At 32.2% G+C, this 18157-nt stretch overlaps 1 protein-coding gene across 1 annotated transcript; it reads left to right on the forward strand.

Annotated features, from left to right (window-relative positions):
- The first annotated feature begins 4376 nt into the window (after window positions 1–4376).
- LOC129910138 (inositol polyphosphate-4-phosphatase type I A) lies at window positions 4377–17968 on the forward strand. Its single transcript, XM_055987408.1, has 16 exons — window positions 4377–4580; window positions 7048–7186; window positions 8314–8472; window positions 8531–8749; window positions 12293–12609; window positions 12682–12817; window positions 12881–12975; window positions 13035–13135; window positions 13187–13356; window positions 13414–13597; window positions 15277–15574; window positions 15637–16522; window positions 16584–16777; window positions 16837–17051; window positions 17115–17672; window positions 17738–17968. Exons 2-16 carry the CDS (start codon window positions 7072–7074, stop codon window positions 17868–17870), a joined length of 3780 nt encoding a protein of 1259 aa, XP_055843383.1. The 5' UTR covers window positions 4377–4580; window positions 7048–7071; the 3' UTR covers window positions 17871–17968.
- Window positions 17969–18157: the final 189 nt, after the last annotated feature.

An 18157-nucleotide genomic window follows, 5' to 3' on the forward strand; every position in this document is an offset into this window, starting at 1 on the left:
GTTTTGATCCGAAAATATCAACATTAGAAGAAAAAAAAAATATTTCGATAGCAAATATTTCAGCAACCAGACCTCGAAGAAACTTTTGATTTGCAGTTATGAATAGAGCTTAATGAGATCTTATTTTACATTAAAAGATACGCCTGTTCATTGTAAACTCGTATCTGTCAACAAAAATTTGTTTCGAGGTTTTGATCCGAAAATATCAACTTTAGAAGAAAAAAAATATTTCGATTGCTAATATTTCAGCAACCAGATCTCGAAGAAACTTTTGGTTTGCGTTATGAATAGAGCTTAAAGAGACCTTTCTTTTGATGTCTCAATCGATGGATTTGGAAGAAATTTTTGAAAATATATTTTTTTTAGGCAAGGGGTTAACCTTGATTTTTTCGCGAAAATTCGAAAAAAATAAATTCGTAATTTTTTAACGTACAAAGATAGACCTGGGGTCGTATCACCGCACACAATTACGATCATAAGTTAACGTTTTGACTATTTCTCTCTCTATTTAATCAAAACAAAAAGATAGAGACACATAGCAACCATACGATAACGAACGTATGCCGTAGTTCGACCCCTGTTCATTGTGAACTCGTATCTATCAACCAAAATTTGTTTCGAGGTTTTGATCCGAAAATATGAACTTTAGAAGAAAAAAAATATTTCGATTGCTAATATGTATTTCAGCAACCAGACCTCGAAGTAACTTTTGGTTTGCAGTTATGAATAGAACTTAAAGAGACCTTTCCTTTGATGTCTCAATCGATGGATTTGGAGGAAATTTTTGAAAATATATTTTTTTTAGGCAAGGGGTTAACCTTGATTTTTTCGCGAAAATTCGAAAAAAAATAAATTCGTAATTTTTTAACATACAAAGATATGCCTGTTCATTATGCACTCGTATCTGTCAACAAAAATTTGTTTCGAGGTTTTGATCCGAAAATATCAGCTTTAGAAGAAAAAAAAAATATTTCGATCGTAAATATGTATTTCAGCAACCAAACGTCCAAGAAACTTTTGGTGTTCAATACCGAATAGAGCTCAATAAAACTTCTTTTGATGACTCACTCAATGGATTTTGGGAAGCAGTTTTTGAAAATGTATATTTATTTTTTTAGTCCGAAAAAAATAGTTTTAAACTTTTGTGCCTAAATGCATATTCCTGTTCATTGTGAAATTACCTGCAAAGAAAACCTAGTTTAAAGACTTTGGTTTCAAGTTATCTGCCTTCGAAACAAAGGAAAATATATATTTTGATTCAAATAACGCAGCAACCATACCTCCAAGAAACCTCTTTGAAACTTTAAATAGAGCTTAAAAAGACATTTCTTTTGATGTCTCAAGCTTAGTACGCAGATCACGCTTAATTTAAGGCAACATTTTTTTTCTCTAGGGATATTCATGCAACGGTGTAAGCTCTTGGTAAACAAAGATTGATATTGCATTGGTATATATAAAAAAACGCGTTTTTACCTTTGAGGCCGTGTGTGAATTGCTTTAAAATGTGTGTTAAAATTTGTAGGTACTTTGCCTTAAATTTGACACTAGCGTGGAGAATAGAATGGGGTAAAATTTATCGAGCTGTGGAGCAGGTAAAAATGGATTTAAATTTGACGTTTCTCATAAATGAAAGAATTGAAATAAGAGATGAACACTCGAGAAAAAAAAAACGGAGACTCGCATGAAAACCATACAATTAATGTACGTTTGAGGTGAATAAAATAATTGTTTTTTTTTTTTTTATGATAACAGATATCAGTAGGGGTATTCACGATCCGATGCAACTGGTCTTGTATCATTGCAAAAGTGCAAAAGTGTAAAATCTTACAACACTACAACAGTGGCGTAGATAGCTTTTTGCTAAGGGGGGGGATAGATCTAGTTCGCAAATTTTTTTTTTTTAAGTTTTAATAATGCTTATTTGTATTGTTTTTATTCTCTTTAAATTGGAGAAAGTTCTTTCGGTAGTTGACGTAGAAACCAGCAGTGTAGCTAATATCTTTAATAAAATATAAATACCAGGACAACTTTTTTCGGTGCAGCTTTCGAGCGCTTTCAATGAGTTCATAGAGGAAGTATTTTTCCTTCTGATCAAATATCTTTTCTGAGTTTTTAATTCTTCACACAGAGAAAAATATGACCAGGACCACCTAAATACCAACAGATTTCCTTATTGAAATGTTTTATGAAGAAACCTTATTAATTGTTTATATTAATAGAGAGAGATTTCTTATTATTTTCATGTACAAAATCTTTCAAAATTTTTTGTAAAAATTTCATATTTTTTTCAACTTGGCTCTAGAGCAAAAATTGTGACCAATATTTCTATAGTAAGTTGGAATAGGTGATCCCGTACATGATCGTATTTTTTTTTTATTAAAAAAACAAAACCGACTTCCATGGATCAAAACTGGGTTTTATGGTTTTTCTAATGGTACTGAACAGGCAACAGCTTTTCAATACTTACAAAAAGAATTATCAAAATTGGTTCACTCGGCCCAAAGTTATGAGGTGACAAACACAAAAAAAAAAAGTACAGAAGAATTGAATAACTCCTCCTTTTTGGAAGTCGGTAAAACAATTAGGAAATCCCGATTGTTTAAATAATATTTCCTTCTTGGATGAAAACTATAAGGAAATCTTATTGTTTTTGTTCTATTTTATGTGGTCTAGTTTTTGGTAAAACTCAACAGTTTCATTAAATTTTTTAGCTGCTTTTACTATTTCAGACGAAGAATCCTTAGAAAGAACCGGAAACCCTTCTAGTGTGTTTTCATGGTTTGCACATTTTTCTCCAAGGCCCATTACATAGAAATCGAGAAAAAGATTGAAAATAGTAACACGAAAATATTCTTTACTGTACTTTGAACCGAAGGGTTCGAAAGATTCTTTTGTCGCTTCACTATTCTCTTATGTTTAACGCCTATATCAAGGATTTCAGCTAATTTTTCCCATATACAAAAAACTTTCGAAAATGAGTCGTCTTCTGCCCGTTGAATTTTTAGTTGATCCCTTAAATCTTTAGCGAGCTCAATTGCTTGGACCAAGTCTAAATTCACTCTTTGAAACACCGACTTAATGGCAACGAAAGTTGGTAAACCATATTTATAACCTTTAAGCTAATCAAGAACTCGAAATCCATAGCGTTTTTTTCAAAGTGCGCTTATTCAACTTATTTATTCATCACTGTTTATACTGCACAATTATCGATCCCAATGGGGGGGGATATATCCCCCTGATCCCCCCCCTATCTACGCCACTGCACTACAACAACAAAATATACGGATTAAAATTTTACAACAGTCTTGCACTTTTGCTATACCCTAGACCTATTGCAAAATAAAAATACAATAGAGTAAAATTATTTTTGACAGATGGCAGCTCACCGTCGCGTCGCCCATGATAAACAGTTTGTCTTTTTTATTCTGTTTATTATGGTTTTCGGTTTGTCGGTACTCATGTCCCGTAATTTAGTTCCTTTTGATGTAAAATAATTTGTGAAAATTAATTAACCCGAACAAAACAAAGAATTAAATTATAAAAAATGGAAAAAAAAGAAGAAGCAACAGTGGAGGAACAACCCTGTTAAAAAAAAACATCATGGATTTCATTCATGCTTCAATATTTACTATAGATAAGAAAAGGGGTGTTCACGATCTATTGTAAAAAAATAAAATTTTACATTTTTACTAGGCCTGTTGCACCAGATCGTGAATACCCCTAGTGTTAAGCCTTAACCAAATTGGCAATTTTTACAAAAGTAAAAATATATTCTTTCCCGCTACCGCTCTTATTTTTTTAGACCGAAAAAATAAGCTTTCTGCATAGTTGGCTTTAATTTTCCAGCCCAAAAAACTGTACAAATATGCGTTTGAAAATTTTCACTTTAAATCATTTTCACTTTTTGAGCCAATGTAGTTGGTTAAAAAATGTTTTAATGCAATTCAAATGCTTAAATGTGATGCCTTTTCAAACCAAACATAGAATTTGAATCGTGGAAGAAATTGTAACCTAAATATTAATGCAATTCACACACAAGAGTATTTCAAAACGTGACGTTCCAGTAAAATTTTTGATACGGACTCAGCACATAAAAATCCTTTAAAAAAGTATGGTTTGGTTTTAGCTCTAACTTTTGTTATTGCAAAGTAACAAACAAAATTAATAAGAATTATCGAAAAGTAGCAGTAACCCCATTCCTAATTTACTTCTTCCAAATAAATAAAAGCGAATCAAAGACAATTCATCTAGTCAAATGCAATGTAGGTACACCTTAAACATGGTTTCCACACTGCAGTTGATTTTTTTTTCACATCCCTGCATTCCTGCTCGAAAAAGTAAACAAAAAAAATCATCTGTCAAACAACTGTCACTACTGTCATCCAGTGTAAAAAACGATTTTCTGTCAACTTTTAAAAATTGGGAAGAAAAAATTTTGTAGTCGTTGTCATGTTTTTCCGCAGTTCGTTTTTGCTTTAAATTGCAATAAAAAATAAAGTTAATTATATTCAAAATTGTTTTATCTTCTTATCTTGTGTAAATAATTCAAAAATAAACAATTGAAAGCTAATGTAGAACCAGTAAGTTATGAATTTTAGATTGTGAAAAAAAACTGATTATGATCTTGATTATGATAGAATTTTATTACGATGCAGTAAAATTTAATGAAAAGAATAAAAATAGCATCTAAATAAGTTAACCAGACTTAAAGATGAACATCGGGTAAACCAGGAAAACAAAAAGTGTTCAATTGCGTGGCCAACCCTACTCGCCAACATTTCAAACAACACCCACCTTCAATCAATGTGGGAAAATTCTTCACCCACATTTACTCTTGTCTCTATCTTTTCCCTATGTTGATTTTATTGTAATTCTCTACTCTGGGCGGATGTGTGTTGCGTACACATTTCTTTTTCGTTGTATGATTTATTATTAAATCCAAATTGGGTGCATAACCATGTACCTACAAAAACAGAGGTTTATTGTTTTAACACCATATTTGCGGAAGAATAATGTTCCTACATACACCTATGTATTTTTTCATTTTTATTTCTCCAAGTTCACTCGAAAAAAATGCGTCAATTGAACGTAATAATGATTTTGATAATTCGTATAATTTTATAATTGTCGAGAACTTTTTTCTTTCAGTAAAGAATGTCTTATTATCGAAATGGCATCTTTACACAATCGTGTGTTTAAGAAGAATAATGCTTGAGTCGGAAGTTCTCATAATATTTTTATATTAGTTTAGCTGTTTAAGAACTTAAGAGCATATGGCAGTAGAAGAGTTTCTTCTATCAAGTTTTGGCTATATATTTTTGCGGAATCCAATTTTTCCTTCATTTAAAATATCCCACGAACTTTTTATCTTAAAAAATCCGTTTGTTACTGGCTTGTGTATGAAACAAGTTTTAGATCAGAATTCATAGTCGTTACTTGAATTAAGATTTTTCTCAACTCCAGTAAGTTGAGAAATATGTATTTCAAGAAATCGCTCAAGGGAATTGAAAATAGGGCTGTCACTTGAGACTTGAGTAATGAAAAATCTTTTCTTGAGGAAATTTTTTTCTCAAACTCGAACTCACTCACATAATAGCTGAGTTTTATTTTCCTCGTGATTCAGATCAGATCATTGTTTTTATTAGCTTTACAACAAAAGTAGGATTTTGTTTTGTTATTGTTTCGCAAATAAATTCGGAGTCCCGCTTTTTAGAATCCCGAAAAAAAAAGTTTTAAAATCCCGTCTTCTAAAATATCGATTTTTAAAATCCCGCTTGTTCAAAACCTCGACAAATTATAATCCCGGTTTTTAAAAACCCATCAAATCCCGACAATCCCAATATATTTAATATTTAAAATTACTTTGTAATGCTGTATATTCAAGTACTAAAGCCTGAGGTCGATCTTTCAAGATTGGTCCTGGTTAAGAGGTGGTTTTAGTGGTTAAGAATCCCACACTACTTGGTGTCGAATACTGCCAAGTGTCTTTTGAAGATTTCCTCCTGTCAAAAAAAAAAACTTTGTTTGCAACAATTTTGAATGATATTAAAGCTATCTCAATTCGGCTGCTTCTAGTGCTAATAAATATGTTCTGTCTTTACTACCAATAGTACTCGTAATTCCAAGTCTACGGGAAAAGTCCATCTTTTCTCAATTAGATCCGTTATGCAATATAACAGCTATTCTAAGTTAAGAGCCATTTTTTTTTGTATACAAAATACTCTTGAAAATCTTTTCAAGAGTTCTTCTTTGATACAGAAAGAAAGTGAAAAAAGAACTTTGTTATTATTTTAGAAATCAATTAAGCCATGCTAGTCAAATGCAATCTAGATAAATACAATTTCTGTTTATTAATAATAGTCTAAGAGCTGGGAGCAATTTTAATGGTACAATGGTACAATAAGTCTCAGTCATGGTCTGCCAGCACACATCGGCGCCTTTGCTGAGAAAAAGTGCATCAAAAGTAGAATTTTTCTGAAAATGTATTTAGTGAAGGTAACCACTTAAAATTTGTTGGATCCTGACGCCCTTATCTTCCTGATGACAAAAACACCCATGACAGGTGCTTTAACCGCGCCCAAACAATCGAAGACGAGCCCGAAAACGCGATCTTTTTCAAGAAAGAAAGGGCTTGGGGTTATTACTTGAAATTAGTCTCATCATGTTGTCCTTGACTCCCCGATTGCAAAAATACCAATAACACACATTTTACCTGCGCCCAAACTCAGGTCTAGAAAAAAAGAACACTATTCTTATAGAAACTGTTCCGATTTATGTTCAGACAAGTAGTCAAAAATAGGTTTTTTTTTAGTTGGCTAACGGTAATATTTCAAAAACGGAAGCAAATTAATTTTCTGACTTCGGATTCGATGTCAGCACACCGAAAACCTTCAGAAAAGTATATTTTTGTTTCGGCAACAAAAACAAAGTTTAATTTTGTTAACCAGTGTAATAAATCAGCTAGATTATTATAATATCAATTTTCAACTTAAATGCTTATTTTATTACTTTAATAACAAAATGTATTTTCTATGTTTTTTTTAATAGCTGTGGAAAAATACGGACAGAAATATGCGCTTTAATAAACAAGAACTAATTGAATTTGCCAGCAATCCAGATACACAATTTGAAAAGGAAGGTCTTTTATTTATTACCGAACAAGAGGGTTATTTATTTCGTACAAATGGTAAGGTTATTAAAATTCTTTATCAATATTAGCCGTGTTTTATTTATGTGTGTTACAATAACAAAACGAAATCCTGCTTTTGTTGTTAAGCTAATAAAAACAATCACCTGGGGTCGAACTACGGCATACGTGCGTTAACGTTTTGACTGTTGCTCTCTCTATTTAATCAGAAGAAAATGATAGAGACATAAAGCATACGTACGTATGCCGTAGTTCGACCGCTGATCTGGATCACCAAGAAAATAAAACAGCTATTGTTACATTAAAAAATATGAAAAACTTTTGGAAACAAGAATAAAAAGAATTCATATTTATTATATTTGCCGAACAGTACTCTTTAAATTTTTTTTATTTAATGAATACTGTATGGCTTTATTCTTGATTCCAAAAGTTTCTAATATTTTTTACGAAATTTACAACCATTTTAAAAATGCATACATTTTAACTGTACCTGTTTTTAAACTACTTAAATATGGAGTAGTACTAATAAAAAAGTGCACAATTGACTATTTACAAGTAATGTAATTTTTAATGCTTAAAAAAAAAGTCAAGGTAGATTGGATTTGAATCTAGTATCTAGGAGCGACAGTCCATCGATTTTTTTTTAAGTAAAACTCATTTATTTTTGTTTGAGTTTTTAATTCTACTTCCAAATTTTAATCTCGTTCTAATACAAATTGAGTGACGAAAACAATAAGCATACCAAAATTTTCGTCACAAAGTGTGGGTTTTGATTTTATTTATTTTAAAAATGTAGAGGTACATATTCTCAAGCCTCTATTTATCATGAAAACTATGTAGTTATGTACTCATTAGCGAAGAAATTAAAACACTTTTTTCATTGCTCTTGCATACAGCGGTTATCAATGAATGTCACCCTTTCCATAATTAGTTTAAATTTGCCGCTACACGTGAGCAAATGCAACACAGTAGGGAAGAACATATAAATACTGCTACATTGAACACTTAATAAAAAAACAGAATCCTACTCATAATTGAACAATAAAAGAACACATGCCAAGATTCATTGATGGGGCACTATAGGTGTCTGCTTAAAAAAAAATAAATTTAATCTGAAATTTATTTGTTTGTATTTTAACTTGAATCAATTTTTTATGTATTCACAGTAAATTATCTTCGATGGTGCAAATTCCGAGGAAATCTTCTTTTTTATTTGAAAGACGAAAATAGTTCATCTAAACCAGTTGGATTGATTGTTGTAGAAAACTGCAAACCTGTGATAAAACCAAATGAAGAAGAACCAGATGGTTATCCCATCTATTTAGGTAAGTTGCTTCCAGCACTAAAATCTTTTAAATACTAACATTTAAGTTTTAATTATAGAATTCGAAGGCAGCGAACCTCAGCGAATTGTAGCCAGAACCTACCAAGATCGCCTAGATTGGTATACATTACTACAAAACGCTGGTTGTGCCCAACTGAATCTCCGTATTGAAATTTTAACCAGTCAAATTGCGTATGCTAGTATGGGTAACCGCATCGAAAGGGGAACACCTGTGGTGGCAAAACCCCAAGAAGAAACTGCAACAAAAAAAGAAGAAGGTGATCTTATACAATTTTAATAATTTCCAATCCTCACATATGGTAGTTGACTGAAATTTAAGTAGATGGATAAATAGCTCATTAAGAATGTGATGTTTTGGTGCAAAGACATATAATAATGCCATGTGAATATTGGATTTGTTTTTGTTGTTTTTTTTGTTGTTGTTGTTAATTTACTGAAAATAAAACACTCGAAACATTTTTTTCAAACATTAACCCTTCAATCTAACATGTTTTATTTTTAATGTGGCTGTGGCAATAAAATTCATTCTATACTTCCTCATAACATTCATAATGAGTTACTAAAGTTCATAATTAATTTGTTTTCATAAGTTTTCCTTCAGCATATTTTTAATAAAAATAAAAAGTAGAAAGAAAAACCAAAAGGCTTTTTTGCTCCCAACGATATGCATGATTATTTTGCTCCTCTAGTTAAAAATATTTTTTAAATTAAAATAAACCTCAATTAAAATTATATTTTAAATATATTTGTAGCTATCCCCTTAAAATTGGTTTCAGTTTATCTAAACCTTTAGAAAAATCTCAGTCCAATATTTTTTTTACATAAAAGCATGAAAACAAACAAATCAAGTTTCTTAAATTGGATCAGCTAAACATTATCCAACTTGATATACAAATATTTTAATAGTATAGTTAATATTATAAGTTTTTTTCCGAAAGAGTAATATTGTCTTGTAATTCAGTATGTACATACTTAAAAATTTTAATACATCAAAAGTTTGTTTTGTGAAAAAATTGAACGTCTATAATGGTTATATCCAACTTTAACTGGAAGTCTTAGAACTAAATCTGCCTTTTGGGACTTTATTAAATTTATTATCTTGTATAGAATTCTCATGTTAAACTGATCGTTTTCATTATATTATTCTCATATAAATTACTAACTTTCAAGATTCAATCTTCATTTATTTTGCAAAAGATGTAAATTGATACTTACCAACAGCACCTTTAGCCTCATTCTTAGGCTGGATAAAACAAGGATTTATATTAATATTGTATTAAAAAAAAAGATATTTAGCCCTGATTTTTCAATCGTCAGTTAGACTATCAGCAAAATAAATGTCAATAAAAAAAAAAAATATTCCTAGGAATAAGCCCTAACTGAGGTTTATCTGACTATTGAAAAATTGGCCCTTAGGGTCTATCTAAATCAAATATGTACGTCCTTTTTTTATTTTGTACAGCACAATACGAAAAATTGGGTTTTGTTTACTGGATTTGAATGCAGGTACATGTCGTGACAGACCCTCACACTTAACATTGTTCTCTGTTTCGCGTCTTCATTGACTCAAATATTTTGCTTTTACATAATAATGCGGGATTACTTCTTTGTTGTATGCCCTTACAGAATCCCTTTCTCCATTCAAAAAGTAACAAATACAAATTACACGATACATAAGAAAAATAACAGAGTTCAAGGCTCTAACGAATGACCACTTGCATATGGAGCGATCCTCTTACCATTTAGCCACCACTTTGAAATAGGTACAATCTGCATAGCAAAAAGATTCATTCAGATTCATAGGTAAATGTTTAACAGAACACTACAATAGAGGAAATTGTGAAGGGGAAACTTTACAATTTTTTAAAGAAGCTTCACTTCAAAAAGCAAACAATGATATCAAGTGAGTTATCAAAAGTAAGTATGTATTACTATCGCAAGGGTAATTCAACAGTTGTGTACAGTGAATTCTCCCATAACCAGACACGTTACAAGGAATAAAGAAAAAATAAGTATATCTTTATAAGAAGAAACACAACACATATTTTGTATTAAATTGTATTTTACATGGAATTCATTTTATCAATGTAATAACCATACATTTTAATTAAAAAACCATAAAAATATCATGTAATGAATACAGAGATAAAAAATATATAATTGAATATCGGCCCTATTCTGCTATTCGATTCACGTGAAAGTCTAAAATAAGGGGCGTTAAAATGGGGGTTAAAATTAAACTTAAACAAATTGTTTTTCTTTAGAATTTTTAAAACGGACTGAAACAACAATTTGCTTTCGAATTTTATCGGTTTTTCAAAAACATGTTGACGTGGTAAAGAAAGGAAATCTTTCGATTCACGTGAATCGAAGAGCAGAATAGGTCTGTATATATTTGCTGTGTTTTATTTTCCTCGTGATCCAGATCAGATCATTGTATTTATTTGCGAAACAATAACAAAACAAAATCCTGCTTTTGTTGTAAAATAAAAACAATGATCTGATCTGGATCACGAGGAAAATAAAACACAGCTATTATTGTTTCTTTTTTGAGCCTGTTCATTTGATAACCGGACAAATTTCTCCGTGTGGTTTTATTCCCGTTTTTTGAAATCCATATTAGATTTGTCCGTAATGAGGAAGTACACTGTATATTTGTTTGGGGAGAGCATATTTTCTTATTTGCATCACTTTTGGGAATTTCCTTTTGTCAAGCAGGACTAAACTTCACACTTTCCTTGTTGTGGCTGAGTTGTATATTCTTTTAGTTTTGTAATGGGTGGTGCACATTCCTGCCCTATTTTTAAAATCTTCCATTGTCTCTAGAAAAAATTTCACTGTGTCATTGTGTTAAGAAATGAAACAGTCTGGTTCATAGTAGAAAATTTTTTTTATATAAATGGAGTGTGAATAAATTGGGCCTTAGGCGTTCCAAGTTAATTTTTGCTTAATTACAGCAGTTAAATGCTCAGTAATTTTCAATTAAAAGTGAAAAATAAATCCAGAGCAAATAATACTTTTCATTTAAGAAATGATTCCTTAATTTTTAACTGACCCCTAAAGTAAAAATTCACCAAATCATTTATCTTGGACAAATTTTATCATTTATCGCTCCTGTTGCTATAATATCCTTATCTTTATTTCTGGATTGAAAAATATGAATATTATAAAAGTTAAATGCAAAAAACATGACAGTGTTGAATGATTTGAAATAAATCAACAACACGACCCATAGTCACGCTGAGTATAAGCTGAGCAGTGTGATACCTAGGTGCTTGGGAATTACACAAAAAGTCTACTAGCTACGATTGATATTCTCTTAACATTTATTTTAATAATAACACTAATGGGGACTTTTCACGAGTCGATTATTGCCGTGCCGCTAAGCTTTTCGACTCGTGTGAACGTAAGTCGCAGGCGACTTAAGTGACAATCCCCATAGAAAAATCCTAGTCGACCGACATATCGTGCGTAAGCTTTACTATCCGCTCTATTATTCAGGTTTTCTTCCTTCGAAAAGATAAATTTTCAGATTTGTTACTTGCGAACAAGCGATAAAGGCAGGTACTGTAGGGCAAGTTTAGGATTTAAATAAATCGAACTCTACATAACTAATTAGATATGACATTATGATGATAGAGAATTTTTACATAAAAAGCTTTAATATTATAAGCAACTTTTGTCGTTAGACTAAGTACATACATACATGGGACTAGTCGTAGATTTTCTTTTTTGTCAAATTTAAAACAATGCATTAATTTTACCTAACAGTTATATATTTTTGTTTACCTTTATCTTAGATCTCATTGAAATTCCAATTTGCGAGTCAGCACTTTCTTGTGATACTTTACCTTCGGACGAAAACGGCCGTTATCCAAACGCTCTAATAACAGTTCAAATACGCAATGGCATCGATTGCTGTTGGCGACAGTATGCACGTACCGAAGTTGTTGAGAACACTTCAAATCCTCAGTTCCTGTGTACAGTATGCTTCCGATCTAGTGATTATTTGAATGCAGAATCTCTAATTCGGTTCACTTTGTATAATGTTATCGAAAAAGTTTCACAAACTTCAATTCCGCTTGGATTTGCTGAAATCAGTCTCGGAGTTATACAGGTTTGCATTTATATAATTTGTGTTCTCATTTGGAATTCTATTCAGACTTTCTTGTTTGTTTTTTTTTTCTAGGATGCAACAAGATTTCGAATACCTTTCAAATCTTCTAGTGGAGATGTGGGTTTTATTACAATTGCATCATGGGCTCCAGATCCTGAGGTACGCCCACCTCGATCACCAGCGAAAGTAACAGATCAGCATTTCAAAGGTTAATTATTAAAATCTTTAATAATAAGAATTTTGAGTGATATTTTCATTTTTTTAATTAAAGGTCATAGAAGATCACAGTCACTTCCATCAAAATTGGGTGTTAAGCTCTTCATTCCAAATCAAGAGAAAATATTTGAGGTTTTCACCAACCCAAGGGTGAGTAAATTTAAAATAAAACAGCGAAATAACTTAAACTGAATTCTATATTTTTACAGATTCATACATACCGATTACATTCGGGGCTGGGTGGTGATATAAGTGTTCAAGAAGTTTTGATGGAGAGTCGTTATTGCTTTTTAATTCCACAGCAATTATTGTAGATAGAGCTATTTTGTTACGAAAATATATACTAATAGACCCTTTGTAGATCAATATGGATCATGAGAGAAAAAGAACTTCTACAAGAAATATCAGGAATGGGTGAACTTGGGGGTGAATGGCGACGTCGACAAATTGAGTTGCTTGACAAGCATTTAAAACTATTGAAAGATTACTCACAAGCCAAGCAGGTATTGCAGCAAACTATGAAGGAAGACGGTAAGGGTAAATCGAAAATTCTGAAAGTACTTTAATTTATTTTGAATTTCAATTCAGGTCCTTACTTTAAGCAATCTTCAGCAAAAACAGACGATTCATTAGAATTTATCCCAGTTAACTTACATTTACAACGAATGTGGGCACATAATGATTCGCTTAATCGTAAAGGCGTTCTAGATGTGGTCACTGTTGGTGCTTTTACTCGGCATGCTGGCAAACAACGAACTGGGGGCTTGATTAAGTAAGTAATATCATTTGAAGGATGCAGGGGAAAAACGGCACATGGCCACATTTTGTCAAAAATAAACTAATGATGAGGTCTTGTAGTATTTACTGAGCACTATCTGATGGCATCCTTACTTTTATAAAACAAATTTAAGCCTTGCTGAAAAAATAAATAAATTGTGTGCTTTTAGTACTAAGTTGTATGGAAAACAAAATTTTAAAATGCGTTTTTCTCGAAAAGAGTTGGAATGGACTTGTGCTGTCTTTCCCCTGGACCCTTCAATTCTTTTCTTCTTATTTTCACAAACAGTTCCTTTCGCTTCGAAAATGCAACTTCTTCCCAATTAATTGCTCTACCAGTAACTAGTCCCAAGCCCAACATAAAGAATTTGTATATAAGAAGAAATTTTTCCTGAGATCTTAGACAATACGAGATTCGATTTTCAGATCATTTTTAAGCCTCATTTAATCAACATGAAATTTTAAAGGGTTTAATTATTAAATAAAAGAATCTAAACTTATCGGAACTAATCTAAACTAATTTGGAATTTCGATAAAACCGCAACATGAAACACGCTAATGACCACACACTTGCTCGTAACTATCCATTATTATTCTCAAATAACTTCCCCAACTTCCCCATTCGTTAGGTTAGGTAACGTAACCCACATTTGTTAGATCTTTAAATATCAAATCTCGTTGTCTATCGAACGCTTTTTCAATAACGATGTTTTTCAATCTGAATTGTATTAATAGTTGTCTTACTGGAAACAGTCAAATAACCGTTTTATTTTCTGCTGACGTCCATGATCTTTCATCCTACGATTTATGTTGTGTGACTTTCGTGACCAATCCACTTCCTGCCGATAAGTTTAAGTATGAAAATATTGCGCCATCTTAACTTTGTTCCTTCCATCTTTTTCATAAACTCAGAAATCACTTTTAATGACCAAATAGTTCCATGCAAAATTTTTCCAGTTTGGTGTGGTGAAATTTTTCGCAATTACATGCCTCGGTGCCATGGAGCAAGATTGGATAGTAAGAGACGCTTTAGTTGTTTGATATTGGGCTTTGCTGGCAAATTACCTTTTGAAACGTTTTAGCGGGTGGCAAGAGTAATCCTTCGTTTGATTTCAGCGCTGGTTTTGTCTGCTATTTTTAGCACGAAAATCGAATAATGAGAATTGTTTTTGGCCCTGGAAACGATTACGCTTAATAAAAACCGGATTTCCAAAACCTCTGTGAAACAAAAATTAAATTGTATTTAGATTTCAAGTAAAGGAAATTATGGTTCGTCGCTATCCCCGAGTCTGACCTAAAACTGCATTAATTTTTCATCCTCAGAACTTTACTATACCTCAACTAAACAAGTGTTTTTCAACTCACTTCAAATTTTTTGAGGCATATTTTGGCTCTGTGATAAGTTCGATGAAAAAACTTTTCACAATTTTATTTAAATGGTGATAAATTTATCACAATAGATTTCTTCAACAAACTTTTAACCCAAAGTTGGACTATCCCAATAAGCAATGGCTAGTGAAATATGTTTTCGAATTCATTTTTGAATGCAGAAACTACATAATTCCCTATTTTTCCTGAACTTTACAAGTCATTATTCCTTGATACTACCTTTTAATAAAATAATAGTGCTTTGCATAAAAAAAATTAGTTCAACCGTTAACAAAATCTTTGCAGACTTCTTCAACAAATTCGTGACTCTCCCTCTAAATTCGATGATAATGAGTGTAAAGTCCAAATTGCAAACGATGCCGTGCAAGCTGTAAAACAATTGCGACGAGAAATAGTTGAAATCATGTCTCAGCTCTTGTGTTTAGCCAAATCGAAAAATCCGAAAGGAATGATGCTTTTGTGTAATGAAATGATTTCCAAAACAAAAGCCCTCCTGAACATCTGGGAACCTCGGCTTGTTGAAGAAGCTTTTTCATTCATTGAACAACATCGTATAATTGAAGAACCCGACAACATGATGATGGTAAGCATATTCTTACATAAATAACGACTCAAACAACTTTCATAAAATAAAAATATTTTTAGCCAATGTCACCATTTAAAAAGATCACTCAACAGCTAAGTGCTCTTGATCTAAAATCTCCAGAATTGGAAGATTTTGCAACCCCTGTAGTTGCTCCACCTGACCTTTGGCCAAAAATACAACGAAACCCAACCACTTCTCGACAGTTTGGGTTCTCGAGTAATATGCGAATGAAATCTCCTTCTATGACCGATATCAATACAATATTTTCCATACAAAAATCTATGAAAATCTATAGCGATCAATTAAGTGCTAGAGAATTAGAGGCACAAGAAGCTACACATCAATCACTTCCAGCATCGGTGAATTTTGAGACCGATATGAATTTTCGAGATTGTCATTTCGATGATAGCCCAAAGGCAGGGCAAATCTTGGATGATATGCTTGTGGATTTTGGAGCTGGATGTTCTTATAACCAAAATTCAACATATAATTTTGATATCGAAAATCTGTTGCCACCTCCAAATTATTCTTCCATAATTGGTCAGAGTGTTGGATTTTTAGATACGAAAATGATGAGTACTAGTCCATCGGCCAACTACTATCGGCCAACTGAAGAACCAGAACCCCTAGATCTCACTCAATTAAATATTGAAGCTAGTGTTATGTGCCTAGTGAGCAAAATTAAATTTTTATGCGGGAGATGTGGGAGTCCTGCTATTCGTTTGCGACATCCAAAAGATGGGGCAGCAAAACGTGGAGGAATTTCAACACAAACACCTGATGTTGTGGCTAATCAAGATCAGTTTTCACCTCAAGAAAGCAATGCGATTGATGATGATGCAGCGGTGGGTACAGGTAATGACCTTGATTTAGAACTCGCTGAAAATTTAAAAGCAGAAGAAGAAGTTCAAGCGCGTTTGAAGAAAGGAAATAAATTCACTGATGGTAAGAATATTTTGTTGTGTTTGTGTTTGAAGAGGATAATTCATGTTTATTGCATTTTTAGGCTTAGATCTATCTATGACCACCGATTGGGTTTCAGAACTTCGGCCATCAATGCGAAAACTTCGACATGCTATGGATGGGTTGTTAAAAACTGCTAGACTAATGCATTCTGTTCAAAGATTGCAACAAGATATGAAACGAAATAGTGCCAATTTAGATATATTGTACCGAAGAGACGTATGTTTCTCTCAATCAGTAAGTTAAATTGATTCCATTTCAAAACTTTTTCATGTTGAACTTTTGAATATTTTAAGCTAACAGCTTTAATTAGTGCTCTTATGGCCAAACTTTGGGGAACAAATATCACCGAAAATTATATTAAAGTACTAACCGACTTAGGACCTGTTGCATATTTTGAGGGTTTGTTATCTCTTTACGGAGGTGAGACAGATATGTGGGGCGACATGTCAGTTGCCATCGAAGACCTTCTAACCGTTCGGTTTACTCTAGTCAGGAATAATATTCAAAGGTTCTGTTTTAAATGAGTTTTAAAAAATTCACACACAATTAAAAAATTTGTCATTTTATGTAGAGATTCTTCATCAGTGCCAATGCCACGTGTAAGTGGTGTCCGTAACGCTCTAAACGTATCGCTTCCAGTGCCTGAATCAGTATACTCCATTTTGCCAACTAGAGAAATGGTCACATTTAAGGTGACTCCAGTTTTCTTTAATATCGGCATCAACGAAAAAGCTACTTTAGCCGAAGCACTTGGTTACAATCGTGACCAACATCGCTCGAATTGGGATAATTTTGAGCGTTTAAAACAATATCACATCAGTTATCGCAAGTTAAACTTAACTACTCCTGATACTCCAACTAAAGCTGAACAACATTTACCCCCGCAAGCGGCAACGAATTTTCTATATTTAATGGAAGAACAATTGCGATCGAATGTTTCGAAAAATATGAAAATTCTACATTTGGCTGAAGATATCTGTCGATCAATGAATGGATTAAGATTTTCATCTTGCAAAAGTGCCAAAGATAGAACTGGAATGGCTGTGACTTTGGAACAGTGTCGGTTGTTGGTGCAAGAATTTCATTTGCCAGCTAAAAGTGTACCAAATGTTTTGAGTGCCATGCGAAGGTAAACCACATAAGATTCATATAAGACTGTTAGATGACATACATATATTTTTTATATTATTGCAGTGAGGGTACAAGAATGGATAACGTGAAGAAAAATATTGGAAAACGAAAGTATGCCTTCAATCTACCACAAGTTTATTCGTTGCCAGCGATGTATCGCCCACCGTTGGGTTCATATGGGAAAGCCCAAACGTAAAAACAAACGTTGAATATCTAATCATCGCCGTTAAGATCCATTAACTTAATCAAGTTTCAAAAAGTTAAATACACAACAAAAATAGAAAAAAAAGAAAACAGTCTGAGAGCACAATTAAATAGAAAAAAAATTGGAACTTTGTTGCAATACTTACAATAAGAAATTTAGTACTTAATTTAACTTGTTATGAAATTAATTATTTTATTTTGTTTTAAGTTAAAATCTGGGTGAAATTTTTATATTTTATGTTTTAACTTAGTTTTTAACTATTTTTTTTTCTATAAATT

Source organism: Episyrphus balteatus, chromosome 2, assembly GCF_945859705.1.
Source record: "Episyrphus balteatus chromosome 2, idEpiBalt1.1, whole genome shotgun sequence".
NCBI classification, from domain to species: domain Eukaryota; kingdom Metazoa; phylum Arthropoda; class Insecta; order Diptera; family Syrphidae; genus Episyrphus; species Episyrphus balteatus.

Coding starts and splice junctions, on each gene's coding strand:
- LOC129910138 (XM_055987408.1), top strand. CDS start 7,072: ATGCGCTTTAATAAACAAGAACTAATTGAATTTGCCAGCAATCCAGAT. Junction 12,610..12,681: donor TCAGTCTCGGAGTTATACAG/GTTTGCATTTAT, acceptor TTTTTTTTCTAG/GATGCAACAAGATTTCGAAT. Junction 13,598..15,276: donor CGAACTGGGGGCTTGATTAA/GTAAGTAATATC, acceptor AAATCTTTGCAG/ACTTCTTCAACAAATTCGTG.